The 25,947-nt window shown below is 37.0% G+C and overlaps 1 protein-coding gene across 11 annotated transcripts in view; it reads right to left on the bottom strand.

Moving 5' to 3' along the window:
• The window catches only part of LOC104588727 (PHD finger family protein), a 37,439-nt gene that overhangs the window by 6,340 nt on the left and 5,152 nt on the right, over window positions 1-25,947 (bottom strand). For 8 of the 11 annotated variants that reach the window (XM_088887636.1, XM_088887634.1, XM_088887637.1 and 5 more), the window contains exons 2-16: window positions 24,047-24,132; window positions 22,527-22,907; window positions 22,325-22,420; window positions 21,793-22,218; window positions 14,290-14,329; window positions 8,943-9,093; window positions 8,714-8,823; window positions 8,192-8,422; window positions 7,785-8,032; window positions 7,475-7,705; window positions 7,172-7,393; window positions 7,008-7,061; window positions 6,788-6,853; window positions 6,518-6,658; window positions 6,384-6,437 (exon numbers count right to left, since the gene is read on the bottom strand). In XM_088887636.1, the coding sequence (XP_088743762.1) occupies window positions 6,384-6,437; window positions 6,518-6,658; window positions 6,788-6,853; window positions 7,008-7,061; window positions 7,172-7,393; window positions 7,475-7,705; window positions 7,785-8,032; window positions 8,192-8,422; window positions 8,714-8,823; window positions 8,943-9,093; window positions 14,290-14,329; window positions 21,793-22,218; window positions 22,325-22,420; window positions 22,527-22,907; window positions 24,047-24,132 (2,537 nt within the window). The remainder of the gene's footprint in view (window positions 1-6,383; window positions 6,438-6,517; window positions 6,659-6,787; window positions 6,854-7,007; window positions 7,062-7,171; window positions 7,394-7,474; window positions 7,706-7,784; window positions 8,033-8,191; window positions 8,423-8,713; window positions 8,824-8,942; window positions 9,094-14,289; window positions 14,330-21,792; window positions 22,219-22,324; window positions 22,421-22,526; window positions 22,908-24,046; window positions 24,133-25,947) is intronic. The other 3 variants (XM_088887642.1, XM_088887641.1, XM_088887643.1) reach the window with 2 other exon arrangements.

Raw genomic sequence — 25,947 nt, 5'->3', positions numbered from 1 at the left:
CTTTTCTCTCAAGGACAAGTAAATACCCATCTATAGAATATGCAGGGAGACGGGGATACATGTCCGTAACAGCTTTCAACTATGCATTAATGCTGAAAGATTTCAAGGATATGAAAAGGATTGACACTAAATGACAATGTGATAAGATGGTGGAATATTGAATGTTATCTTTAGGCTCAGTTTGGGAAGAGTGAAAATACAAGGTTTAGAAGAAGCATATACAAGGTTTTGCACTGTACATATCTGTATTTGCACTCTTCCCAAACTGAGCCTTAACCTTATTGTTTAGAGGGGATTTAAGACGTAATTAATGTAGTCCTTCTCTGAGATGTATATGTCTCTTTGGATCCATGATCTCCATCAGTGGATCCTTTTCCAACATGGGTGTGATCTTTATTTTTATCTTTCATTGATATATAGCAACAATTAAAAAAAAAAAAACTTAACTCCACTTGTTTTTGCACTTCAACTTCTAGATCTTTTGACATCCACATTCCATTTATTAAATTACTCAAAACAAGAAAACCCAAATTATTATATAATGTGGCATAGATAATAGCACCAACCATCCAATAGTTGAAGAAATATACATTATCCTCGGTGCTAATTACCATGGACAGTGGCATAATCAGGCATTTGGAACTAGTCATTTGTACTACTTCCATCTTTGTGCATAGTTGCCCTTTATACTGCCAGTTCATTTTTTATGTTTGTTTTTTCTTATATTCCTATATTGGTATTCTGCCCAACTCAGGCTCTTCTTTGAGGGAGAGCTTCATCCTAACAAAGAAAGAGTGGGAGAGAGGAAAAAGAGGGAAAGTCTTCTTTCATTTCTTGACAAGGTATGGATTTACATTTCTTTCTTATACTCTTTAAAGTTTGATCATAGTTGCAACTGATTACAACAGGTTCTTACAACTTCGTCATTTGCATCCTCAATTAGTTTGAACCACCATTTCAGAATTCTTTTCTGCTACTGGCGATTGCTGACATGGCCTTTTCATTCTCTTCCTAAAGTAGGTAAGCACCACAAGTTTAGCATGGCCATATTTAGAAAGACAGTCCACTACCACCAAAAACAACCCTCTTCCACTTAGAAGATGGAAGGCCTGTGATAAAGCCCATTGAGACTACATCCCAAATTTGCTTTGGGATTTTCAGCAGCTGCAACAATCCACTCGGAGCCTGAGACTTGTGCTGTTCGCAAATGGGACATGCCATCACAAAGTCTCAAACAGTACATCGCATCCCAACACAGTAACAATGGACTGAGATGACTGTAATCCATTGATAAGTTTTGAATATACCCGAGTAGCCTCCGGTAGGGGAACTGTCGAAAAGCGTTTGTTGGTTTGCAATATGGGTTGAACGGACTGGAAGAACAAGTTGGTTCTAGTAGAAAAGAACCGAATCAATGACTGTATACCCTAGGGTTGAAATGGACCACAGGCCCATTTAGCTTGGATCTGAACAAGTAATGGGTTGTCTTGGGCTTCACATTTGACACCATATCCAACAGTGGATAGCTAGGCTTGGTGTTACTAGGTTGACCCAACTTGTGAAGGAAGAAAGAGCATCTGCTACTTTATTAGTAGCCCCAGTTTGTATTCCATATCATTAATCAACCCAAAAACTTATAAGCCTAGTGTTGCTGATCCTAAATGTGAAAGTTCTGCTCCAGGAGATATATCAATCTTTTTAGACCCATTCAAACACCGAACTGGCGCCCCAACAAGTAGGCATGCCACTTTTGTACCACCATCAGCTCTTTCTCCTAACCTGACTTGGCTTGGGCTTGAGAGGACAACTGCTTGCTAAAATAGGCAAGAGGTTAGCCATCTTGCATTAACACCACAACCAAGCCACCCTGAGAACTGAGAAGCATCACATTCAAGGACAAAAGGCTTGGAGAAGTCCAGGAGGGCTAAAGTGGTTGGTGTGGAGCAGTTTTCTTTAGTGCATCAAAGGCCCATTGAGCATGACAATCCCATAGGAAGGTGTCCTTACGCAGAAGCTAAGAAGCGTGGCCAGCATACCATAGCCAGATATAAAGCCCCTGCAATAGCCTGTGAGGCCCAAGAAACATCTAAGGCTTTTGACTGTCATGGGCTTAAGCCATTTTTGTATGCTGTCAACTTTTTTGGGGTCTGCCAACTCACCATGCAACCGCAACATGGTCCAAATACTGAACCTAAGGTTGTCCAAAACCGCATTACAAAGCCTTGGCATACAACTAATTTTGCCATAGAAGGTCAAAGGCAATCAAAAGATAGTGCAAATGGGATTGCTAATCAACACTACAGACAAATATGTCACAAAAAAAAAACTAATATAAAATGACACAAGTGAGGGCGGAATGCCTCATGTGAACAGAACGCCATCTTATGGACATCCTCAAAATGCAGCACCCTAGTCTGGAGGTAACCCAATCATAGATCAGGCTTTGAGAACACTCCAACTGCTTGTAGATCATCCAACAATTCATCTATTAGCAAAATGGGAAAGTGATCATCCAACATCCTCAAAATGCAGCACCCTATGATCCAGGGGCCACAGGGGAGGTAGCACATCCAATTCTTCGAAACATCAGAATAGGTGGAGAGTAATTTCTATAGTTCCTGATGGACCTCGGGTGGAAGAGCCTCTTCTCTACTTAATGTCAACATTGGACTAGTGAGCTTCATGCCCAAGCATATCGAGGGTTGCCTGTCCACTAATCCACTTGACAACTTCAAAGAACTGATCTGAGGTCATCCACTTGCAGCAAGAACACAGAGATGCCATCCAGATTATAGGACACCCCATCCACTATGTAAGTGTGAACTCCATAGTCATTTTGAACCAATCACAAAGGACTCGTCCTAATTGCTTTAACCACCAAACACCTAAGACAACACCAGTGTTGCCTAAGTCAAGTGGGTACAAATTAGCTGAGAAAACATGACTCTGTATTACCAGTGACAACCCCTTGCAAATCCCTTCAAACCATATCAGATTACCATCAGCCAGGTGCACGACAAATGGTTCCATCTTCTGCACAACTAACCCCAACTGTTTGGATAGCATTTCGGTGATGAAGTTCAGTACTCCCGCTATAAATCAAAGTTAATATGGTGTGGCCCAATAAAGAGCCCACAACCCTCATGGTTGGCGGTGAGGATGGCACAATGGAAGTGTAAATTGAAATTTCTGGTTCATCCAACCCATTATAGTCTCCCCCACTGATCTCAAACGATTGATCTAAGTTTCCACTCTATAAATCATCAACTTACAATAGGAACATTTGTTGGACCCATCACTTGTGACCCCACCCAATTTTTTTTCTCACAATTGTAGTAAAAATCACAGTCTGCAAGCTTGCATTTCAACCCGACAATTTTCTTATAGGCACCGCAACAAGGCTAAGGCTGATGATTTAAATTGTGGGCCTAGGGTTTTCATGTATGAGGTATTCTTTAACAGAGGCAGCCCAGACTGTGTTGGACCTAGCAGGGTTGGTTGGTTCAGGCCACCTAGTCTTATAGGTGACCCGAACTACATGAAGCCAAGGAAGGGTCAAGTCATTTTCTTGAGTCAAGCTAGCCTCTCCTCCTAGTCTAGCAAGGCCAAGAAACAAGCACCAATGTCGGCTGGAGAGCCTTAACTTCCACCCAAATTTCTTCTTTCAGGCCTCCCATGAAGCATCCCAGGAGAGCCTTCTCAGGCCACCTATGCACCTTCGTCAATAGCTTTTTTTAAATTCGACCTGAATGTCACTTACCCTCCCTGCCTGTCAAAGCTTGGAAAAAGGTTAATTATAATCATCAAGCCTTATAGTGCCAAATGTCGAAAACAGGGCTTTGGTGAAATCTACCCAAGAAACCTGAGTATAGGAGCAGTAGAACCATTGGGAACTATAGAATAACCTCTCCTTCGAGGTGAAACAAGGCTATGGGAATTCTCTCATTATTGTGGGGTTTCATGGTTTTCAAATACTATTCGGCCTAAAAAATCTAATGTATAGGGTCATCACTTGAGTAGTTTGGAAAATCTAGCCTGGCAATCCCACCCACAGCCCTACTTCCTTGTCTGGTTCCTTCTTGCTCACAACTGGTCCTTTACTGGTCGTCTTCTTGGTTGCCACCAATGGAGATCTCCAATTGTGTCACCATCACCACCATCATCTGATTTCATGCAGGTTGTCAGTCACCTTGTGCAAATGGATCTCCATCCAATCAATTTGGTCTTCTTTGGTTTTTGATCTGGTATTGGAATTCTTGATCTTCTCAAAATGTCACCAAAGCTATACTACCAAATGTTTGGATTCTGCCCAACCCAGGCTCTTCTTCGAGGGAGAATTTCCTCCTTACAGAGAAAGAGAGAGGGGGGGAGAGGAAAAAGAGGTAAAGGTAAAGACATTTCATTTCTCCACAAGGTATGGATTTGCATTCCTTTCTTATACTCTTCAATCATACTTGCAACCAAGGTTTTAAAACGTGGAGGCGTGACACGAGGTGTTCCACTACCTAGAGGCATGAGGCGTAGTTCAGAACGTAAGAGGCGTAAGTCTCCTTAAGAGGGGGAGGAGGAAGAAGATGAAGGGGGGATCTTTATTTTAAATAAAAATCTTTTATATTAAGAAGAATAAAGATGCATAACACTAGTTGAAAGGGGGGGGGGGGGGGGGGGGGGGGGGGGGGGGGGGGGGGGGGGGGGGGTCTTGTTGATAGTTCCCTTTCAGTTCTTTTTTTTATCATTAATAGTTCGTTTCAGTTAATCATCCCGTAAGTGTAAATATACTAATGAATAAACACACATACTATAAAATATACCAACATATTCATGTATGCAAACAAGCATGTTTTTTTTGATAAATATGCAAACAAGCATGTTCACAAATATCATCATCACCCAAGCCTTATTCCAACTATATGAAGTCAGTTTTTTTTATCAGGCACCAAAATCAAAATTTATTACTTAAAGAAAGGAATATACAAATCGAAGGTGGCTACCTCCCAGAAAATACAGTAACAATTTTAATATTTTAATCTTACAACTAAGCCCAAAAACACTGTGCCCTATTTAGTATTTACCCCTTGTTTTGCTAATTGGTCAGCTAGACCATTTGCTGACTTTGGAGTCCATTGAATTGTCAGCTGCATGTCCCTTGAGAACCTCCTGAATTTTTTTATTTCGTTGTTGAAAAACCAAGGAGTCTTCTCATTCTGTTTCAGCCTGCTTATCACTATTTTGGAGTTACCTTCAACTACTAGCTTTCTCACCCTCCATCTTCATAGATTTCTGTATCCCATAGAGCACTGCATTCAGTTCTGCTGTTACAGAATCACACAATCCAGTGGGGCCTGAGTACATACCCAATCACGCCACTTTCACTTCTTAAAACCCCTCCAATTCCAGACAGACCCAGATTCCCAAAGCTGCTTCCGTCAAAGTTTTATTTCAGGAAGCCTAACTCCTGGGGGTCCCAAAACCTTAGTGCCCTCTTCTTGGCTGAAGTTGAGGCTGCAATTGTTCTCCTGTTCCTTATTATGACATCAAAGGAGAAAGCTGAAAACTACTCCCGTGTCTTAACCCAGAAAGCCACTTTTGTCATAATCCCTTCAATTAAGGCTTACTTGCTCCTTTTCTTTTCCTCCAAGATAGGCTTATTTCTGTCCTCCCATAAAGTCCAGATCACTGCTGCCCTTGTACACCTCCACATCAGTTACATGAACCCTGTTTCCATATTCCATTATATTTAATGCCATATCAATTGTCAAATTATTAATACTTTGACCCATGTCCTTTTTGGTCTAAGCTAGCCTTTTCTAGCCCCTTCAAGTTGCAACAGATTGCTTCTTTTTATGGGTGCTGCTAATGGTCTTCCATTCGCGTGACCACCATCTGAGTCTACTTTCATTTTATCACCTATGGGAAAGTTGGGAGCTAATCCTAGGTTCCTCCAAATAAGTTCATCTCTGACCTATCCTTCTAGTTTTTCCACTCATCCATCTATGCATATGCATTTATGCCACTCATTTTTTTGGCATGCTGTTACTTCACATCTCAACATAAGTAATTGTTTCTATCAAGGCACATGACTCAACTTACTAACAATGTCACAACATAAACAAATAAAACCAGCCTAAAAAGGACAATGCATGGTTTTCTTGCATGGAACGAACAAGATACTCTGATCAAACAGTCTATTACTATGTATAGAGAAAATGACTACTGCATCTGCAAAGTTTGAAATCTAAATCCATGTTAGTGCAACCTCATCGTGCCAACTGAATTGGGAGCATTTAAGGTATTTTATCATGCCATTTTCTTTTTTCCAAATTCAAAATTGATGAACTGAATCACAATCAAGAATAAATATATAAACTGGAAGCACATCTCACCCTTATTTGTTTTATAGCTTTTAGCTCCTCCACCCCATGTTGTTGAGTTTCAGCCTGTATAAGTTGGCTAGGTCAGAATGAGATCAAAGGAAAGAATAAACACGAATAGAAGAGATAAACCAACTAAATATGACCTTTTCTTTCTGCTCCAAGCTATGCTTTTCACAATAAGCTTTATGCTGCAACTTGCCTGTACCAGTCTTTACATGCATGAAGAGGCCAGCATTTCTAGCACAATATGGATGAAATGTGCTCTGACAGTGACCATAGTTACACTGTAAACAGTGAAATAACAATAAATAGCTCAAAATCCACAGTTTTCTCATCAATAATAGCAAATAAATTTATCCAGAAATGTAAAAGTCACAAAGAGGGATTAACAAATAGTTAGTGAGGATCCTAACCTTGATACATACACCAACTCTGCGATGACAAATAAAGCAAACGTCTCTTTCCTTTGAAATGGCCTCCTAACATTAAGTAATAAAGTAGAATAAGTCCACATATAAATAGTAAAATTCATGCTTTATGTAAATATATTGCTTGGCAAGGTCTCTGAAAAGGAAAGAATAATATGGAAGCAGCACTTAATAGACACTACAGAATAGTACAAACAGCACTTACCATCCCTTCAACAGGATTTTGTTGACCCCTTCTGAAAGTTGACTCCAGCACCCACTGCAACAGCAAAGTTAAGAATTGGAACAATCAACAACATTCTGAAAAGAATAAGAAATAAAAACCTTATTCCATCGAGTGACAATAACAGAATTAAGAAATTAAATTACCTCAGCACAGAAGGCATGAACCCACAGGCCATCAGTTGACTTTCTAAAGGCACCAGAAGTGGCACCACATAAAGCACAATGTACAACAAAAGAAGGCTTCTCCTGAGAATTCACAGCTGGACCTGTAGGGCTTCTAGATGGTAATAGATCTTCACACAATTCACAGTACCATGGACCAATTTGATCTTTAACATTGCGATAACAAATTAAGTGAACTGCAACCTGTCAAAACAAGGTCTTTGTTAAACCCCAAAACTACAGACATCAATGCTTCAAAATAAGCTTGTAAAGACGCAAGAGAACCTTGCAGTTAGAACAAACTAAAATCGGATTCAATATTGTCTCAGGTCGTCTACAAATATCACATGATCTTGATTGTTCTTTTGGAAAATCATATGACAACTGAAAGCTGTCCGACTGCTTTTCAGATGACACCCTTCCAACAGCTAACTTTGACAGTGTCTCCTTTGCTCGTGGTAACAATGGAGAGTAAGGTCCAGCCCTCCCACTGACTGTGTTCAACTTCGACAGACTCTGCAAGCAAAATATGTCATCAGTTCCCTTATTAATGAACACAAGTAATTAAAAACTTGCTGAATTACAAGATTATAACCTCATGATGAGCAGCTTCATCATGTCCATCCTTCCTAAGTGATGAAATCCTTGAAGAGGCTGCTGCTGCAGCCGTTGCAGCAGCAAGCACTGCCTGAGCCTCTTTGTGCCTTTTCTCTTTCCTACCCTGTTTCTTGGCTTCTCTGAGTTCACAAAGATACTGGTTGACAAGCACCGCATCCCATTTTTGCTTCCTTGCATCATCAATCTCCTGGGGAAGTCTTTTTGCAACCCTAAAAATTAAATTATCTGCAAAAAAATCCCATAGACAAATTGAATAATCCAATCACATATAGACATAAAAAAGTGAAGAAAATAACAGAAAGAACATGGCATGGTGCCTCAACTCAACTGTTAGGGTAAGTGGAAGATGCAGAAGAGAACAAAATAGAGAGGGGAAGGCAATACCACAATGACGTTTTCTTGCAATTGCATTGTCTATTAGCCTATTCTGAAAGTAAATAAGTTGTCCTTCTATTTCATCTTCTGGAGAAAGATCCAAAATTCCCATTTTCCGGGCCTTAACCAACTGTTCTGATATATCCATGTCACTGCAAGTTGAAAGTCGATCTTGGTAATTACAGTAAACACTGGCAGTGTAATCTCCATCCATGGAAGGCATACCTTTCTCCCTTGAATCTGCCAAAAAAAATTTTCATAAAAAAGGATAGCATCCAGTAATAATGATGACTGCACGAGTGAATAGGTGCAAATAGAAAGTTCTAAAAGAGCAAAGAGAAGACCAAGGAAAACATGATCTGAAGTGCGAAATTTAAAGATATTTGAAAGAAAGCATGGCTCTTGATAGAGCAGAATGGCAGGATAGGATTCATGTAGCCAACCCCATATAGTTGGGACTAAGGCTGAGTTGAGTTGATACTTTCTCCAGAAAAAATGCACATGGAACCAATAGAGAAGATTTTACCATACCATCACATTCAGGAACTGAGTTTTTCTGCTTGAAAAACATAGTCTGCATTTGTATCAACCTTTTGCTGATAAATGGGTGAGTATAACAACTTGAAGCATCTTCTCCACTTCTGCATTAACATGGAGATTCAGAAGAATTGTTATCTATCACTGAAAATTCAAGAATTATCTCAACCAAAAGAATAGGCATCCGATGAGTAACAAAATAAATCTATGTTGTAAAGTTTACATGTGGCCATTCATAATAGGCACTGCTGCATCAACAACACAACTTGATCGCTCCCCACTAGAAGTGACTGGAACATCCTCAATAGAAGTATCATAGTATCCTAATTCACCATTCTCCAATATGTTGCTTTTAGCAGGTTCAGCAGAATCCACTGTTGAAAAATGAGTTATTAGCGTGAGAAGGGATACTAACCAGGGGCACATTTGATAGAGAACCCAAAATAAAAAATAAACATCAACAAAAAAACACTCAAAAATGTAACTTCAGAATTTGAAACCTTTGTGGGCCAGGACATGAATGTTGATTAGTATAAACTCACAGACATTGGACGAACAAAAGTTGATTAGAAGAAAAAGCAAACTAGCAAAGCTATAATATGTATTCATAGAGACATCTTGTACTCATACACAACAATACCATACTGGCCCCTGGCTGCTACTGGAATACCAAAATATCTATTTCGGCTTACATGACTAATATTTTACTTTGTACAGATGCACCCATCTGGATACAGCTTGTACCATAAAAACTCCCTAGGTAACCAGATATCACATAACTACCAAAATATATGTATTTAAAGATAGATAAGCTTTTTTAAAAAAGTGTATATGCATATCTATCAATGTCACATGCACAACCATGTGTTTTTAAGTGACAGCAAAAATATGTGAAACACATAACAACAAACATGATACCCTAACATGACTAAAGTTCTTGTCGTAAAATAAAGAGGTAGTTGTTATCAAAAAATAAAATAAAGAGATTCTACCATATATGGATCAGCACAATAATAAATTATTAAGTATGAAAATCTTTAACACATAGAAGCAATCTTACTATAAATATTCAAACCTGCAAAAGTGTTAATATTGGTTTACAACTCTAAGTGACATAAGGAGCAATGTTTTAAAAGGCATGGGAGGCATATGCCTGGAGGCACACGTCCAGGCAAGGCACCCCCAAAACACCATGAGGTGTGCAAATTTCTTAAGGAAACAAGCAAATTGTGGCATGTTGTGATTAAAAGAATTCACAGTTCGATGGACAATGGTTTGCATGCTTGGGCCACCCTCTCTTCACCTTGGAAAAATGTCTTTCCAGTTTTCCATCCTTCCTTAACCATATCCATATTGATGCTTCCTCGGGTGATAGAGGCAGATTCTACAAAGACCTTTGGTGGGGGATCAGCCACTTGGGCTGCTTTTGATAAGAACACAAATACAGAACCAATACGTATTTACACTTCTGTACTGAACATGAAAATAAATTTGTATTTTTCTGGCATTATTGCATTCAAAATGGGAGTACAGTTTACTTCCAAAAAATGCCAGCAAACTTTGCACTCATATTTGACTGATGTAAAATAGGAAGGATCAAGTCTTGAAAGTTGTGTCTGTACACATTACAACTAAACACAATACAAAATTTATCAATACAAAACAAACAAGTTTGCATCCATACTTTTGACCAAATTTACATTTATGTCAATTCATGTGCTTTTTGAAATATTGCCAAATGCAGATTGGAGTCTTAAGGACAAATTTCCAAATATCGTATCTGTTTGGTCAAAAAACAACCTTGTTTCTAAGTCTGTCATTTTCTAACCAGGGTTCATCAAAGGACTTGGGGCTAATAAGGGATTAACAAAGGACTTGTTTCGATACATCCACTTCTGACACCATGATTTGGTCCTTTACTCCAGGAACAATTCTCATGTGCTTCTTTCTTTAAATGATTATCAGCATCTCTTTTGCCTACCCTTTTTTTTGATAAATGATTGATAATTTATTCATGATAATCAGAATGACAAGGACCAGTCCTGATTAGGAAATTTGACAAGGACCAGTCCCCTCTCAACATAGGGCTTTTTCTTGGGAGGCCATGCACAAAAAAGATTAATACATGTGAAATCTTCAGAAGAGACCATGCTGGTTTCTAAGGGGCAAGTTGTGAAACAACTGATGTTTTTCTTAGGAACTGGCTAGTAGTGGCTTCTTCTTCATCCTAAAGGAGAACAGCATCCACTCAGTGGCCATATCTAGACCACAACTTCATCAAACTAAGCTTTGATGAATAGAGTCCTGGTAAGTAAGTTGAAACCAAGGTACCTCTTGAAAGAGGGCGTTCAGAAATACCGCTGGTCATCCATTGGATCATAGAAATACTGCTAGGAGGATTAAACAAATGGCAAGAGACTTGGAACATTAAAACTAAAACTTAGCTTGGTGCCAAGGTCAGCCAACAGTATATCCAATGCCTTGGCTAGGCAAGGAGCAAGGAGGAATCCTTTATATTGGAGTCCAATCCCTCCATGGGAAGAGAATGTAATGCAAAAAAAAAAAATTATCAGTTTGTTATATGATCGTAAGTGGGGGGCAAGAACATTCACAACAGGGGTGTGCTTGGCACATTTATACATGTACAGAATTATTTTCACTTATCAATAAAATCACCTAGATGCTGATCAAAAAACTATTATTTTATAATAGAGTGCTAACTCGTTGCATAGAAGGTACTCTAAAGTCTGACCAACATTAAGATATAATTTATGCCAAAATATCCATCTGAAAAAGTCTAACCAAAACTTATTTGAGAGAACTTTTGTTTTACTCTTCCCCTTTCCTCTTTTGTTTTGCTACTTCCAAAGTTGATACAACGCCTCATGCAAGCCTATGTCATAGACCCATAGGCTACAGTTCACTAAGGCACCAAAGTGATCACTCAAGTAATGTGCTTATGAATGTATACCCTCTGTACAGATTCCCATTGTACAGGGGATTTTTTGTACTGTTAGTTTTTTTTTTTCTGGAATGAAATAAAAGTCCATAAGAAATGTTATGCACCACATGTAAATCATATACATGTCTTATTTTTGCTTAAATGCCTTACATATATAATATAGATTAAAATATAGAATATGTAGACTTCCATTCTAGGGGGGCATGACCAACCAACAACTCAAAGAGGATCAATCTCCGATGTCCTCCCATGCTCCAAGAATATGTAAAACAAGCAAATAGAAAGAAAATGGGAAGAGAGGAGGTGGGACCTTGGATCAATTTGCAAGACCCTGCTTTCATCCACATCTGTAGTACAAATTTTTTTCTTCCAATTGTACCAATAAAATGGTGCATGCCTAATGCCCTATCTCTAATGTTTCTTCTAAAGATTGAAAACCAAAATTGGGAGTCATCCCTCCTCTGAAATGAACTGGGACAGTAGGGCTCTAGATCTTTGGTAAGCAGCAACCTATATACTCGAGGCATAAATTGCATGCCATAGGAGCCATTGTTTTAAACTTCCACAGAGAACTATTTCCACCAAAATGTTCCACTTTTGTAGCACTTGAAATAAAACCTTCCTGGAATACAAACAGTACAAGGTTCCAATCAAACTTTGATAAGTTTTATTCTTTTTGTAATTGGAAAATAGAAAGTATACTTATATTATAAAGGAAAATACATGGTAATTACAAGCCCCTTGAATGTACAAAATAGAGAATAGGCCACCCCTACTCATGGCACAATAAATGGGCTCATCATATAGAAAATAAACGTCCCTAGTCAAACTTTTTAAGTGTTGATTATTCCAATTGATTTTTATATATACACATAAAAAATAAAAAAATAAACAGAAGCCAGAAGTACATGTGAAATATAGAAACATTCTTCTAATGCTCCAAATAATTACTTTGAAAGAATATGTAGAGGAACCTTCTGCAAGAGGCAGGGGAGAAAGATGCTATCTAAAAAATCAATGGCAACAACAAACTAAAGAAGAACCATTTTCGTAATTATAATTAAAGGCATCTTTTAAATATTGGGACCACTTCATAATCAAACAGATAATTCAAGGGCACGACAACTACTACAGAAACCAATTCTATCTTTGGAGTGCAAATTATCTTTTAAGGATATTTTGAACATAAATGAATTTCTGCTAAAGGAAATTCTTTGAAAGAATGTAGTTAGAGAAGTGTTTTAAACATTGACTTGAAGACTGACCTGTTTTTCCCTCCGGGTGGAACCCATAATATTTAATTAATAAGATTTGAGGCCAAAAAAGGCATTTTTTGGTAAAATTACTAAGCTCAGGCGTCTTCAGCTCCTTGCAACACATAGGTTGCAAAACGTTACCCAAAAAGAACACCCCACTCCAACCAATAAGCACAAAATTATGGCATCCAAATGTGTTCACAGCTCTTCCCTAATTATATGTTCATAAATATAATTATATATAAATTATTGCAGAAAATAATACTTTCATTAATACATAGTCATGGATGCACCACATACATACATAAGCAGATACAGTGAGAAGATATAGCTATTATTAAAATAATTTAAACCTGAAATATATATATATAATGTAATTTATAATCAGTGACCTGTTGTTCCGGGTCAAGCAGATTTACAGTTCAAGCTTCCAGAGCGATGGGTCTCTTACCAAGTCAACAGCTTTTGACAAACTAGTAGCGGGTTTGGGGTTAACCCAAGATGGAATTGTTGTTGGATGATGGTTCAAACAGTATATCTAAAGTATGCTTACAGCAATATCCAGCACTGTCCAATTTTAGAAAAAAGAATACCTTTGTTATGCAAGTCAACTTTTGCTCATAAAATATTAATCTTGTTTTGATCAGCAGAAATGAAGACTGCCCTCGAATAAGAAGATTTGCATACAAAAAAGTAGGGCTGTCATCGGGTCGGGTTCGGAATGGATTTAAAGGCCTCATATTCGAATTCAGATCATAACGGACACAGGTCGGATTCAGATTTTATCTGGCTCCGATTTAATTTTTTAAAGACCTCATATTCGAATTCAGATTTTTATATAATATACAAAAATACACTTTTTATATTTTAAATATAATTATATACAATTTATACATTAAAATCAATAAACATTATATTATAATTAGATTCAGATTTTAGTCGGATCGGATGGAGTCAAATCCAAATCCAATCCGATTATTAATCGGATGTAGATTACAAAATCCAAATCCGATCCAATTACATAAATGCAACATCCAAATCCGAGACAATCGGATCAGGCCTCAGATTTTCAGGTATCCTTGACAGGCCTACAAAGAAGACCCTGCAGGTACCAACAAACACCAAAAAAGAAAAAGGCAAGCATGCAAAAGACAGCCCCATGTCGATGAAGGTGTTCACCAGTACAAAACAGGTAAACATGTATACTTTTGCCAAGATAAAAACCAATTCGACTACAACAAAATGCCAAACAAGTATCAACATTGCAAGTGTCGAAACTAAGCACCATGTTAACACTTTTAATAACAAAGAAGCACACAGAGCATAAAAGATTGGCAAAAGGCAAATGTTACCTTTAGATTTAGTTGGCTGTCCTACAGAAGAACCCAACACCTGATTACCCAAAGAATCTGTTAAAATCTGCAATTACAAGTGAACTTGTACCAAATGTAGCAAAAATTTACACCTCAAGAATGAACTAAAGAGGACAAATGTATTAACAATCACTTTCAATTGACATAAAATGACAACAGCAACAAGATAATCAAAGCCTGAACATTAATTGTTTTGAAATGAATCCACAAAAGCAACAAAATAACAGAAATTCATCGGCAAGTGGGATGTGAAAGCTCTTGTTGGGGTTACTGGAAACAAGACAATGAGGAACTCGGTTCAGAAAAGATTGGAAGAGCTGGTGGGGACTGGGGAGTAAAGTTGGGGAGGATGTGAAAAGGGTCGTTGGAGATTCTGTACTCACTATAGTGCCAGAAAACTCAACAATGAAGGGTGTGATGGGTTGGGATGACGAGTATCTGTGGTTCTTGAGTCCATAAGAGGAGCAAACGTTATGGAGTTGGTTTTGGCTTCCAGTTCAGCACAAAGAGTGCATGGATGGGTATTATGTTGCATAGAACAAGGTTCTTTGGGATGATGATATATAGCAACTGAAGGATAATAAGGAAATCCCAAGCCTGTTATCAACACAGGAAAAACAAGGAAGATGAAAGAAATAAATTAATAGAGGCTTCTGTATTCCTTATTTCTTATTATGTTTATTAGCTTTAACTCTTAGAATGGCATCTTTAAAATATGTATTTTCATTTTTGTTTCTCTGAAAAATTAAACCAAAAAAAAGCAAAAGTAGGCTCCCATTTAACAAGTGCAATGCAATAAATTAATACAAAATATTAAATGAACCAGAAAATATAAACATACACGCCACTAACTAGTTCACTATGTAGTTTAATTTTTTGACGAAAAGGCAAAGCACTTCATTAATTTCATCAAAAGGTATATGGATCTACTAGTATATATGCATGTATAGTTAGTGAGCCACTATAAATCAACAACTTGTAATTTTCTGCTAGTTATTACCAAAGTCAAAGCATTTCCTTTGACTTCTCTCCCTCCAAATGCACCAGGAGACTACAGCTGGGGTGGTATTCCAAAGGATTCTTCCTTTTTACTCAGCCTTCCAGGATCTCAAGAAGTCTCTCATCTTCTCGGGTATACACCAGCTCAGGTTTATCAGTCTACAGAAATGAGAGTAGATATCTCTTAAGAGCGTGCAAATTGCACATGACACAAGATTCAGATTGGAAGCTAATACCCCGTCTTATAAGATTGTCTCTAGTCAAGCACCTGTCCAGGACCATAGACCACTACACTAAGAAAGCTGCCTCTGAAGAGATCTGAGGTAACCATAACCTTTTTGTGAGGGAAATTGTGGTTCTGATTACCAATTAGCTGGTAATAGCAAGATTTCTCTGGGAAGACTCCAGATTTTTGCCAAGTCCACTGTCTTTAATCCTCCTGGTTTTGGTATTGAGGCTGTTCCACTTAGCAAGCTGAGCAATGCTGTGAGATCCTCTATTTCTCAATCACTTAAGTTTCTTCTTAGAGATGGTTGCAGCAAACATGTTCCCTCTGGAATTTATAGTTGTTAACCACCCTAGAATCTTCGTTCTCTGCCAAAATAAAGAGTAAGGCGAAGCACTCCAACAAAGCTCTCTCCCCACACCAAACATCCCTCCAAAAGCTGATCCTGTCCACGAGCTCAATTTTACACCTGGGAGGAATTTGCTATGAAGTTTATCAATGCTCTCCAAATTGAACAGCCATAAGGACCCATCTCTGCTCTTGAATCCCAATTAAAATTTCTACCACTAGAACTTCTCCCAAATTAACTGTCTTCAAAGCATATTTGGTTGGGTACTAAACCTCCAGAACCGTTTTGCAATCAGGGAACTGTTCATCTCCTTCAATTTCTTAATCCCTAGACCACCAGCAAATTCAGGTAGACAGAATTGGTCCCATTGTACCAGACCTACCTTATCCCTAGCCTGCCACCCTCTCCAAAGGAAATACCTTTGGATTCTTTCCAATTTCTCAGCAACTGCAACAGATAAAGGAAATTGGGAAAGATTGCTCTTTACAATTGTTACATCAACTCACTATGTAGTTTAATTCAACAACATTGTGATAGTTATTAAATCAACATGAATCCCCCCACCATGATTATCAAGTACCATTGTTACAACAAAAGCACACATGTACAACCATTGTACACATGAAAATCCATCCTTCTACTTGAGGACCAAGTAGATCTCTAAAACTTGCAGAGTTTGGCTTGATTTTGATGTAATCATAAAGTTAATTCAATTACCAATCCAACAAGCTCAACATCACATCATTGAAACATGAATCCAGCAAGTTATGGCCACAAATCACCATTTTTGTCTATAATATTGATTTTTTTTATTTTTTTGCAGTAATACTAAAATCTTTCTTTTTTTCTTTTTGATAAGAGATGAAAATCGAGTTATTTATTGAGCAAAATGGGATAGTCTAAGACCAATAATACCACACTAAAACAGAACAGAACACAATACATTGCTACCCGAGATTAAACACTGTTTTAAAAGCGCAAGGCACAAGGGCCATTTTACGCCTGAGGCACAAGGCAAAAGGTGAGGCGTGCGCCTTTTTGAGGCAAGGTGCAAAATCTAAAAAAAAAAACTAAAAATTCAAAAAAGTTGCAAAAAATTCTAAAAGAATGCAAAAAAATCAAAAAAATTATAAAACATAATATTAATAAAAATATAAACTTAAGTTTTAAAATAAATGTTTAAAAACCTATTATCTAAAATTAAAATACATAATATAAAATGTAAAGCATATTCAAATGAGAATTTAAAAATGAAATCAAACATATAAAACATTTTCAAGAATATAAAAACCCACAATCTCTTTTTTTCTCAATTGCATCAAGTAGCTAATGTGACATATTACATTCCTAATTCTACGAGCCGCCTTTGTGCCACGCCCCTCGAGGCAAGCCAAACAAGTCCATGTTAGGGTCTTAAATTCTTAGATTTCACACAAGAAATTATAATTTTATAATATTAGTTGCTTTTAAGAAAATATTTTATTAAGATGAATGAATGGACAACATTACCAAATAGAGGATTCCCAAAGCGGCAAATTTTCAAAAGGCGCATGCCTGGGCTAAGGCACAAGGCGCACCAGGCGCACGCCTAGGCGCACCAAGCGTGTGCATTTTGAATGGGTTGCGCCTAGGACCTGGGCGAAGCGCCTACCCTAAAATGCGCCTTGCCTGAGCACCTAGGCGCGCCTTTTAAATCATTGATTAAACACCAAAGGATATAAAGCATCACCACCAACCTCTATTACCAAGATAAAGGGAGAACAGAGTTGGAGATATTTTCTGGTGATGGTATTAAGGACTTCAAAGGAGAAGTCATGGAATGTGGAATAGCTAAGAAAGATGCACATAGAGATATCTCTGAGACGCAATTCCATGGCATTTCTGTTTCAAAAGTTTTGAGAGACTCGAGGAGAACCAGCAGACTGCAAAAGTCTTTTTGAAAGATATGGTCAAACTCTCCAATGCACTTTGACCAGAAAATGATCCTCCCTTTGCACTTATTTTATTAACTCAACCATGGGTTCAAGTTCCTGATCATTCTGGGTTTTTTTCAATCATGAGTTCCAAACAATTTCAACATTTTGAAGCTCATACAAGTCAGCCACAACTTTGACCACCATAGAACCACAATTTGAACATTAGTTCATTACATGGGAAGAAGTCCTATCCATGAGAGGGAAAATCGATACCTACCCACCCACCCAAAATACGCTTTGGTCATGACTTCATATATAAAGATAATATCCAACCCACAAACAATCACGGAAGGAAATCAGCTACCAAATTATCTATTACCACTCACCAACACAATAGAAAATTCTCCCTTCACCTCAAAATGAAGTAAGCACTATAAAATTGAAAGCTACAATGCTATTTATCACCAAAACAATGAAATCTTCAAAGCCCTCCTAATAATAAAGGGATTCCTAAACCTTTTTATCTTTTTGGCTTAACTAGTAAAAGATCCTCATCTGACTAGGATATTTTCTCTATCAGGCCCTGATAGAACTTTTAAAGTATCTTCTCTTGCACTTGCAAAAGTCCTGAAGGAAATGTACAACAAGAAGCTTGCAGTCTGGCAAACTAAAATGCAAACAATAAGGTCAAGTTCAAAACTTCACTCAGGGAACATTAGAATGAAAGATCACCTGCTTAGATGGGAGAAGGTGTCAAGTTTACAACAAAAAGGGGCTTAGGGATTGGGAACATTAGAATGAAATATTGAGCTTTACTGAATATGTGGCTATGGAGGTTCTCGAGGGAGAGCGATAGGCTTTGGCATAAAGTGATAACAAGTGTGCATGGACTGTCAAACAATGGATGATGATGCTTGTATCCAGAGAGTTACCTTGGCTACTCCTTGGAAAGCCATCCACAGTCCTGCCTTCATCAATCACATCAGGCATGACTTAATTTTGAATCTTAAGATCAGGTTTTGGACCAGTGCCTAAGTTCATTTGCTCCTCTTCCTCTCCTTCTGAGTTAAATTGGAAGTTGGGCTTTGTTAGGAACCTTAAGTGTTAGACAGTGTATGCCCTTAGCTCCAATCAGATTGATGTACATAAGCATTTATTTGTAAATGAATAAAGTACATTGTCGTTTCATGTTAATGTCAATGTTTTAAAAGCACAAGACACAAAAAAGGTGCAGAGGTCAATTTGCGCCTGAGATGCAAGGCGCAAGGCGAGGCGCGCGCCTTTTGAAGCAAGGCGCAAAAATTTTTAAAATTGCTAAAATATCAAAAAAAATGTCAAAAAATTCATAAACAAATGCCAAAATTTTTCAAAAAAAAATCAAATAATATTAAACATAATATTAATAAAAATATAAACTTGAATTTTAAAATAAATGCTTTAAAAAACCTATTATCTAAAATTAAAATATATAAACATAAGATGTAAAGCATATTCAAATGAGAATTTAAAAATAAAACCAAATATATAAAACATTTTCAAGCATGTAAAACCTCTAATCTCTTTTTTCGCTCAATTGCATTACTTCAAGTAGCTAATGTAATGTAAAACATATTACATTCCCGATTCTATGAGACGCCTTTGTGCCACGCCCCTCGAGGCAAGCACAAACAAGTCCATGTTAGGTGCATTACCCTTTAAACAGGACACTTAAGAGACTCGTGTTAACTTAGAATGTTATCAACCATTGGATAGACTTGGGGAGTTTATCCTGACAAGGCTAACGCTGGTGTGCTACCAAGGAGTTGGAGCAGCTTTTCTCAGCTGCTAAAATTTGACCCCAAGCACAACCAATGGGTGTTTATCAAAAGCATTGAAGTTGAACCAATTTCCAGTTATGCCCTGGACCTTGGAGAGAGATGGGCAAAACTAGAAAGTTACACATAACTTTGATAAAATAGATGGGCAAAAATATTTATATATATTTTATATATACTTATATATAATGTATTTATATATTTTATATATTTATATATTATATATTATATAAATTATAATTATATAATAATAAAGTATATAATATATTGATAAAATAAACAATTGTTTTCAATTTTATTATACTAATTTATTTAATTATTGTATATATAAGCAAATGTATACATCAAAATTCATATAAAATTAAAATTTTAATTTTTTTCAATTTTTTTGAATAAATAGCTTTGGCTTGACCCACGGCCCCGTTTGGCCCACTGGCCAGCCCAACCCATAGCACAACACGGCATGGGCCCACAAGGGCTTGGGCCGTGAGTCGTACATGGCTGACCCCCAAGTTATCCCAAGGGAGGGCGGCATAGCCCGAGACAGCTCGTGGGCCGGCACAGCCCAACCCACACTTTGCGTGGGCGGCCCACGGGGCACGTTGTGCCAACCCGGCACAGCCTATTTTACACCTCTAATCCATGCCCCGCTAGAATTGGAGGAGCCATCAGGGATGATGAAGGTAATATATGTGCTTTCTTCTTGGGCCCAGCTAGGCAAAATGATGTTGCATCAACAGAATTCTTAGCATTTGTCTGTGGCCTTGAGAAAGCAAAGGAATTGGGTCTAGAGAGGCTAATTATTGAAGGTGATTCCAATATAGTTGTTGATTGGTTAAAGAAAGGGGAAGGAGTTTCATGGCACTTAAGGAATGATCTTAGGAGGTTCAAAAGGCTCTCCAAGGATACATTGATTCAAACTAATTGGCAAATGGTTTAGCCAAACAAGGGGTACATAAAAACTATATGTTTCGGGCTCAGTTGTAACTTTTGGAGTTCAACAGTTGGTGTCTATTTGTAACCTTCACAACTACTTGTTGTGCCTCTTTAATCAATTTAATGGAATCTTTTTTTTTAGTATTGATCAAAAACACTTCCTGGAATCAAAATTTCCAAATATTTATCTTTATTTTCCCAATATTTAAAAAGAATTGAATATATTAGAATTTTTTTCAGTTTATTATCAAATTTCTCTAAATAATGACAAAACATTGGGAAATCTTTACCGGTGTTGCCCAAATTAATTGAAAATAATCATGAGATGCATGTATTGCCCAAATTACTACTCTTGACAAATTTAAGAAAAAGGTATTTAGAGTTGCTTGTTATAGACGTTTGAATCAACAAAACTAACCAGTTTTTCAAAATATATAGATCTTTTAAATTTGTAGACAAATAATTAATTTAGGAGTACATAACTATGTAATAATCATAAAACAATATACCAATCATATTAACACCATAACAATCAATTCATGTAATATTATGTCCACATAATTTAAGAATAAGATAGTTCTAAAGAATCTTAAAGGAAAAGATTTAGGATAAGAATTATATTTAGTTTTTAAAGATAATTACCTTAAAATACTAAATCTAATGCCCCCCTCAATGCTCATTTTAAGATTTTTAATCTTCTATTTCCTGTGCATAGTAAGTTCTTATCTTTTTTAAGTTTTGAGTGATTATATTTTTTTTACAAGGTGCAAAATAGCAATGCATCACCCATCGGTTTTTGAACCCATCAAAACGCCAAATATTGAGGTTTAAGGGAAAAGGCCATATTCAATCACTAATACCGTTCCTAGAGATGGATTCAAATCTTTTAAGTCTGATACAATCTCGAACCATGTTTATTGTCCCTTAGAATCACGTAATACACAAATTTTGTGTAACACGCATGCCAATACTTTGAACCTTGACATTTTCACAATACATTAAGTTTATTGAATAAATCCATGTTTTCTAATATTTCTAATGTTTTCATAATTTCCTAAGATTTTCCAGATTTCTAAGCAAAATTTAGAAATCTTCCTCAGTTGCACATGGTGAATTGCTTGACCAAAACTTTTCCTTTAGTGGTAAGTAAACAAAAACTTCAGACCACGGTTAAACCTAAAACATTTTCTTCAACCCACAAAAGAAATTAAAGATTTATAAATCAGAAATAGATATGGTTACCTTTTCAATGCCACCTGGATCTTTACAACAATATCCATCAAGAGAAAGAGGCTCATTACTGGAACCATTTTTCGGATCTTCAGTGAGAACAAGTGTGTGTTGATTAACTATCATTGCTCCATTCTCGTTTTTGTGCATAGATGTTTCCTTAGATGGGCACACAACTTTGCTACCCTTCAAAATCTTTATGTTGCTTTTTGTTCTCCTTCTTGGTGGCACCGATTTAACATGAACATTATCACGAACATCGGGACTGGCAACCACAACAGCATTTGATCCATCAGGACCTGCTACACCGACCTTTAATGAAATAGCGGAATTCCTCCCACTTTTCAATTTTTTCTGAGAATCACTCATATAAGCATGATTCCCAAGCCACTTAGTTATCCTGCATCTCAAGTCAGGGAGAAATGACGAGCGATCACCCTACAGGAAATTCAATCACACAATAAGAAACAAGGAAAGCAGCTGAGAATCTTTCTGTAACTACTACTTATGGATAACAATTGCAAACATAAAATTCTTCTATCACTTTTCTGAGTACCGCAAGCACTGCAGCCAATGAATCAGATGAAATGCCAATTTCTAGTGCTACATCACTCAGAAAAGCTTTCCCTCGATCAATTAACTGCACATTCAAATTGAGAGAAGATAGAAAGCAAAGCTAAGATAATTAGTCCCTACAAACTATAGCACAGGAAATAGCGAATGCTGAAGCAAATACACATCCATACCTTCTTCAGAATCTGTACAAAATCTAAGGAATCAGGTAGGTTAATCTCCCCATTGTTATTTCTCTCATGTGGCACAACGCCAATAGATTCTTGTGTATCACCACATTCTGAAATATGTTTGGCATCTTGTTCCAATGGTGTCATAACATTATCCAATTTATCTAAATTAGCATCCTTTCTATTAACATGAACCATGTTGTTGTCTCCATTCCTAGGTCCCAGATTTAACTTATGTGGTTTGTCTTCCAGCAATGTAACAGGCAATTCGTTGGCTGCAGAAGAATCACAACCAACATTCACAGAGAGTAGGCTACTTGAATGCTGGTTTGCACTAACTTCCTGAAACTCTGAGTGCTTTGAACAAAAGGCCCGCAGTTCAACCTGAAGCAATGTTAGCCAATCAGATCACATAGCTTATTATAAATATTTATAATATACAAGGAGAAAGCCCCAACCAAAAAACAATGTACTTAATTCTGTTTGTACAGTTTTATTTTTCGGTGATTTTAGGTGGTTTTTCTGTATTCTTAGGAATATGTGAGTGGGGTATTCTCCTGCATGAGTCAGTCCAAGTGATTATTTATCACATGACATTGTAGTTCTTTCCTAGTTTCCTTTCAGTTCTGTTTGTTTACAATGCAAATCTGAACCATAGTTTTCAAGGCATCAAGGCACCAAGGCAAGGCAAGGCAACAGGGGGGCACCTTGCCACCTAGTCGCCAAGGCAGGTGCCTAGGCAATGGATTTTTTTATGTAAAAAACATATATTCTAGGGTAGTTCCCTAGGTACCATAACCATATTTCCTTAATAATTATTCATAATTTTCATAAGAAAAGTATAAAGTTCATATTAAAGAATAAAAATCAACATATTCATGAGAAGAAAAAGAAGAAGGAAAATAAAATTCAAAAAATATAGGGGCTGAACCCTTACTTTTGTTATGAGGAAAGAAGAAAAGAAAAAGTGTTGACCAGACAAAATTTTAAGTTCTTCCTTACTTATTGGTTTAGGTTTTGAAGTCTCTGAGGGTTCAATACAGCATTTAGCAATATTTGTGTTGATTAAACCCTAACAAATAAGAAAATAATAAAAATAAATTAGTATATAAACACAAAATGATTATTTTAGTTTAATAATGTCTATTTTATAATTATAATCTCAAAAAAAATAAAGAACAAAAAGTATTTTATAACAATTTGCACCATCTTCCTCCTGCCTCAATTCTCACTCATACAAAGTAGGGAGCAGATCGCATAGCTACCTACCACTCTCAAACAAATAATCTCCTCTTCCCTCCATTCTGTGGAACATAAGGTGGGAACTGGGAACCACATAATTTTACTTCTCATAAACAAATAAGACAGTCAACTCTGAAGCAAAAGTAAACCAGAATTCACACAGCCTATTTGCACTCTCATCCATCTACAGTAATGCAAATGAAATTTGCACTGCAACCAGTCTTCATGAAATTTTTATTCACCACCAAAAAAAGAGGAAAAAGAAGCAAAATCAAGCTTACATTTTCAAAACCAGTCTTTCCCCAGATTTCCATCCTATGTTTTGCCTCCCTTGCACATATAGGATGAAAAGAAGTTCTGCAAGTTCCTGAAAAATTATTCAAACAAAAAACCATCATGAGTAGGAGCATCATCACCCTAGAACATCATTTCAAGTTATTCTGCATCACCAGCATATACACTAAAGTGGATTGTACAATATCAAATACAATGTTTCCATCAAATATACTTTCAGTAATACAAATATATTTTACCTTTCCTCAAAATAACACAATTGTTACAATTAAAAATATATCGTATAAATTTGAATTTTGAGGGCAGAAGATGTGTGAATCAGGTGTTGATTATTTTTGATAAACGTGAAACAGGTGTTGATTGGTCATATAATTTGAGCATATCTCCATCCTCAACGAATTTATTGGTCTTCCGTCTTCATTTTCCAACTTTTGTAATGGATGGGTTCTACTGTATTTGGCTATTAAAGGGCTGGGTGGTTGTTCTTTATTTAGTTAGCAATTCAAATAGCGTGTATCTGGGTTTGGCCTTTGTTTGGCTTAATGAAGTCTCTTTAATTCATACGAAAAAAAATAAAACATTCATGAGGAAACAAATGTGAGCAACTGAGCATATGAAACCTGCAAAAGTGAGCATATGATACTGAGAAAACACCATAAATTGATGCCAAGGAGCAGTTTGAATGAAAGACTCATTAAAATAACAGACATAGCAAGCATTGAAGCTGGAATTAGCGGTAAAAGTTGGCAAAGTGGAGAGACTCAATAAACACATGTTTTCCAGCAAAGATAGCACCAAATTATCATGTCCAATGCCACCTTTTTGGAGCAGATGCTGATGACCTGTATGATCAGTTGGAGACCCTTTAACATGAGCATCACTTATAACCCATTTCATGACAAAATGCAAGACTCTATCTACCATTGCAGAAAATTTTAACATGAAAGAATAAGTCTCCAAATACTGTCTGGTTATGTGATCTATGGATTGCAAGCATGCTACTGTGAACAAGCAGGGCTACGTTTTACATACAGACATTAATACTTCCTTGTTAGAGTACTGTTGGTGGTCTATTATCTAGCCAAAGCATCAGCCATGCTGCTAGCAAATCTAAGATTCCAATGGAAAGTGGCATTCAGCTCAGCCAACAACAATCTGCCTTCCTTTAACATGTATGTATATTTCCAAATTCCAGCAGCATTGTTTCTAAGCCATTCCACCACTAAGTCCCCCTCCCCACCATTATTTCCAAGTTCCAAACTTAGCATTCCAAGTTTCGATAATTCAACTCCAATTGGACCATTTGGGAAGGAATGGTAGAATTTTCAATGACAAAAGCAGGAGTAAATTATTGACTTAATTAAAATAAAGGTTGCGCACTGTGTGAAAACTCTGGAAGTTTTTTTATCAGCAACACAATAAATGATTCATTAGATTAAAAAAGCTTATACAACAAAGAAGCTGTAATTTTGGAGGCTTTCCAAAATCTCTCTGAATGAAATATCATGAGAAATTGGAAAGAAGTGGCACTCCAACTTCCTAAAGCTTAATTTTTATGGAAGGTTCATTGACAACATGGGATTGACTGGGGTAGGGGGAGTCTTCAGGAACTCTGAAGGAAAAGTGGTTGCTTTGTATTCAGGACAACTGGAGCATGGTGATGCACTAACAGCAGAAATGGTTAGTTTATTGCAGGGATTAAAACTTGCTGAACAATTTCATTTCCACAATTTATAAGTGGAAGGTGACTCTCAGGTAGTCATTTCTTGGACAAGATGCAATACCCAATCTCCTAGGATTTCAGGGAAAAACTTGGGGAGACTGAGAACTTAATAAGAGAACTAAATGTTTACTTTAAAGGGGTTAGAAGAACAACAAATGGAATGGC

This window comes from Nelumbo nucifera, chromosome 5, assembly GCF_055504915.1.
Source record: "Nelumbo nucifera cultivar China Antique chromosome 5, China Antique-T2T, whole genome shotgun sequence".
In the NCBI taxonomy this organism is placed as follows: domain Eukaryota; kingdom Viridiplantae; phylum Streptophyta; class Magnoliopsida; order Proteales; family Nelumbonaceae; genus Nelumbo; species Nelumbo nucifera.
Note: the sequence above shows the minus strand (reverse complement) of the source record. Positions and strands in the feature narration are given on the sequence as shown.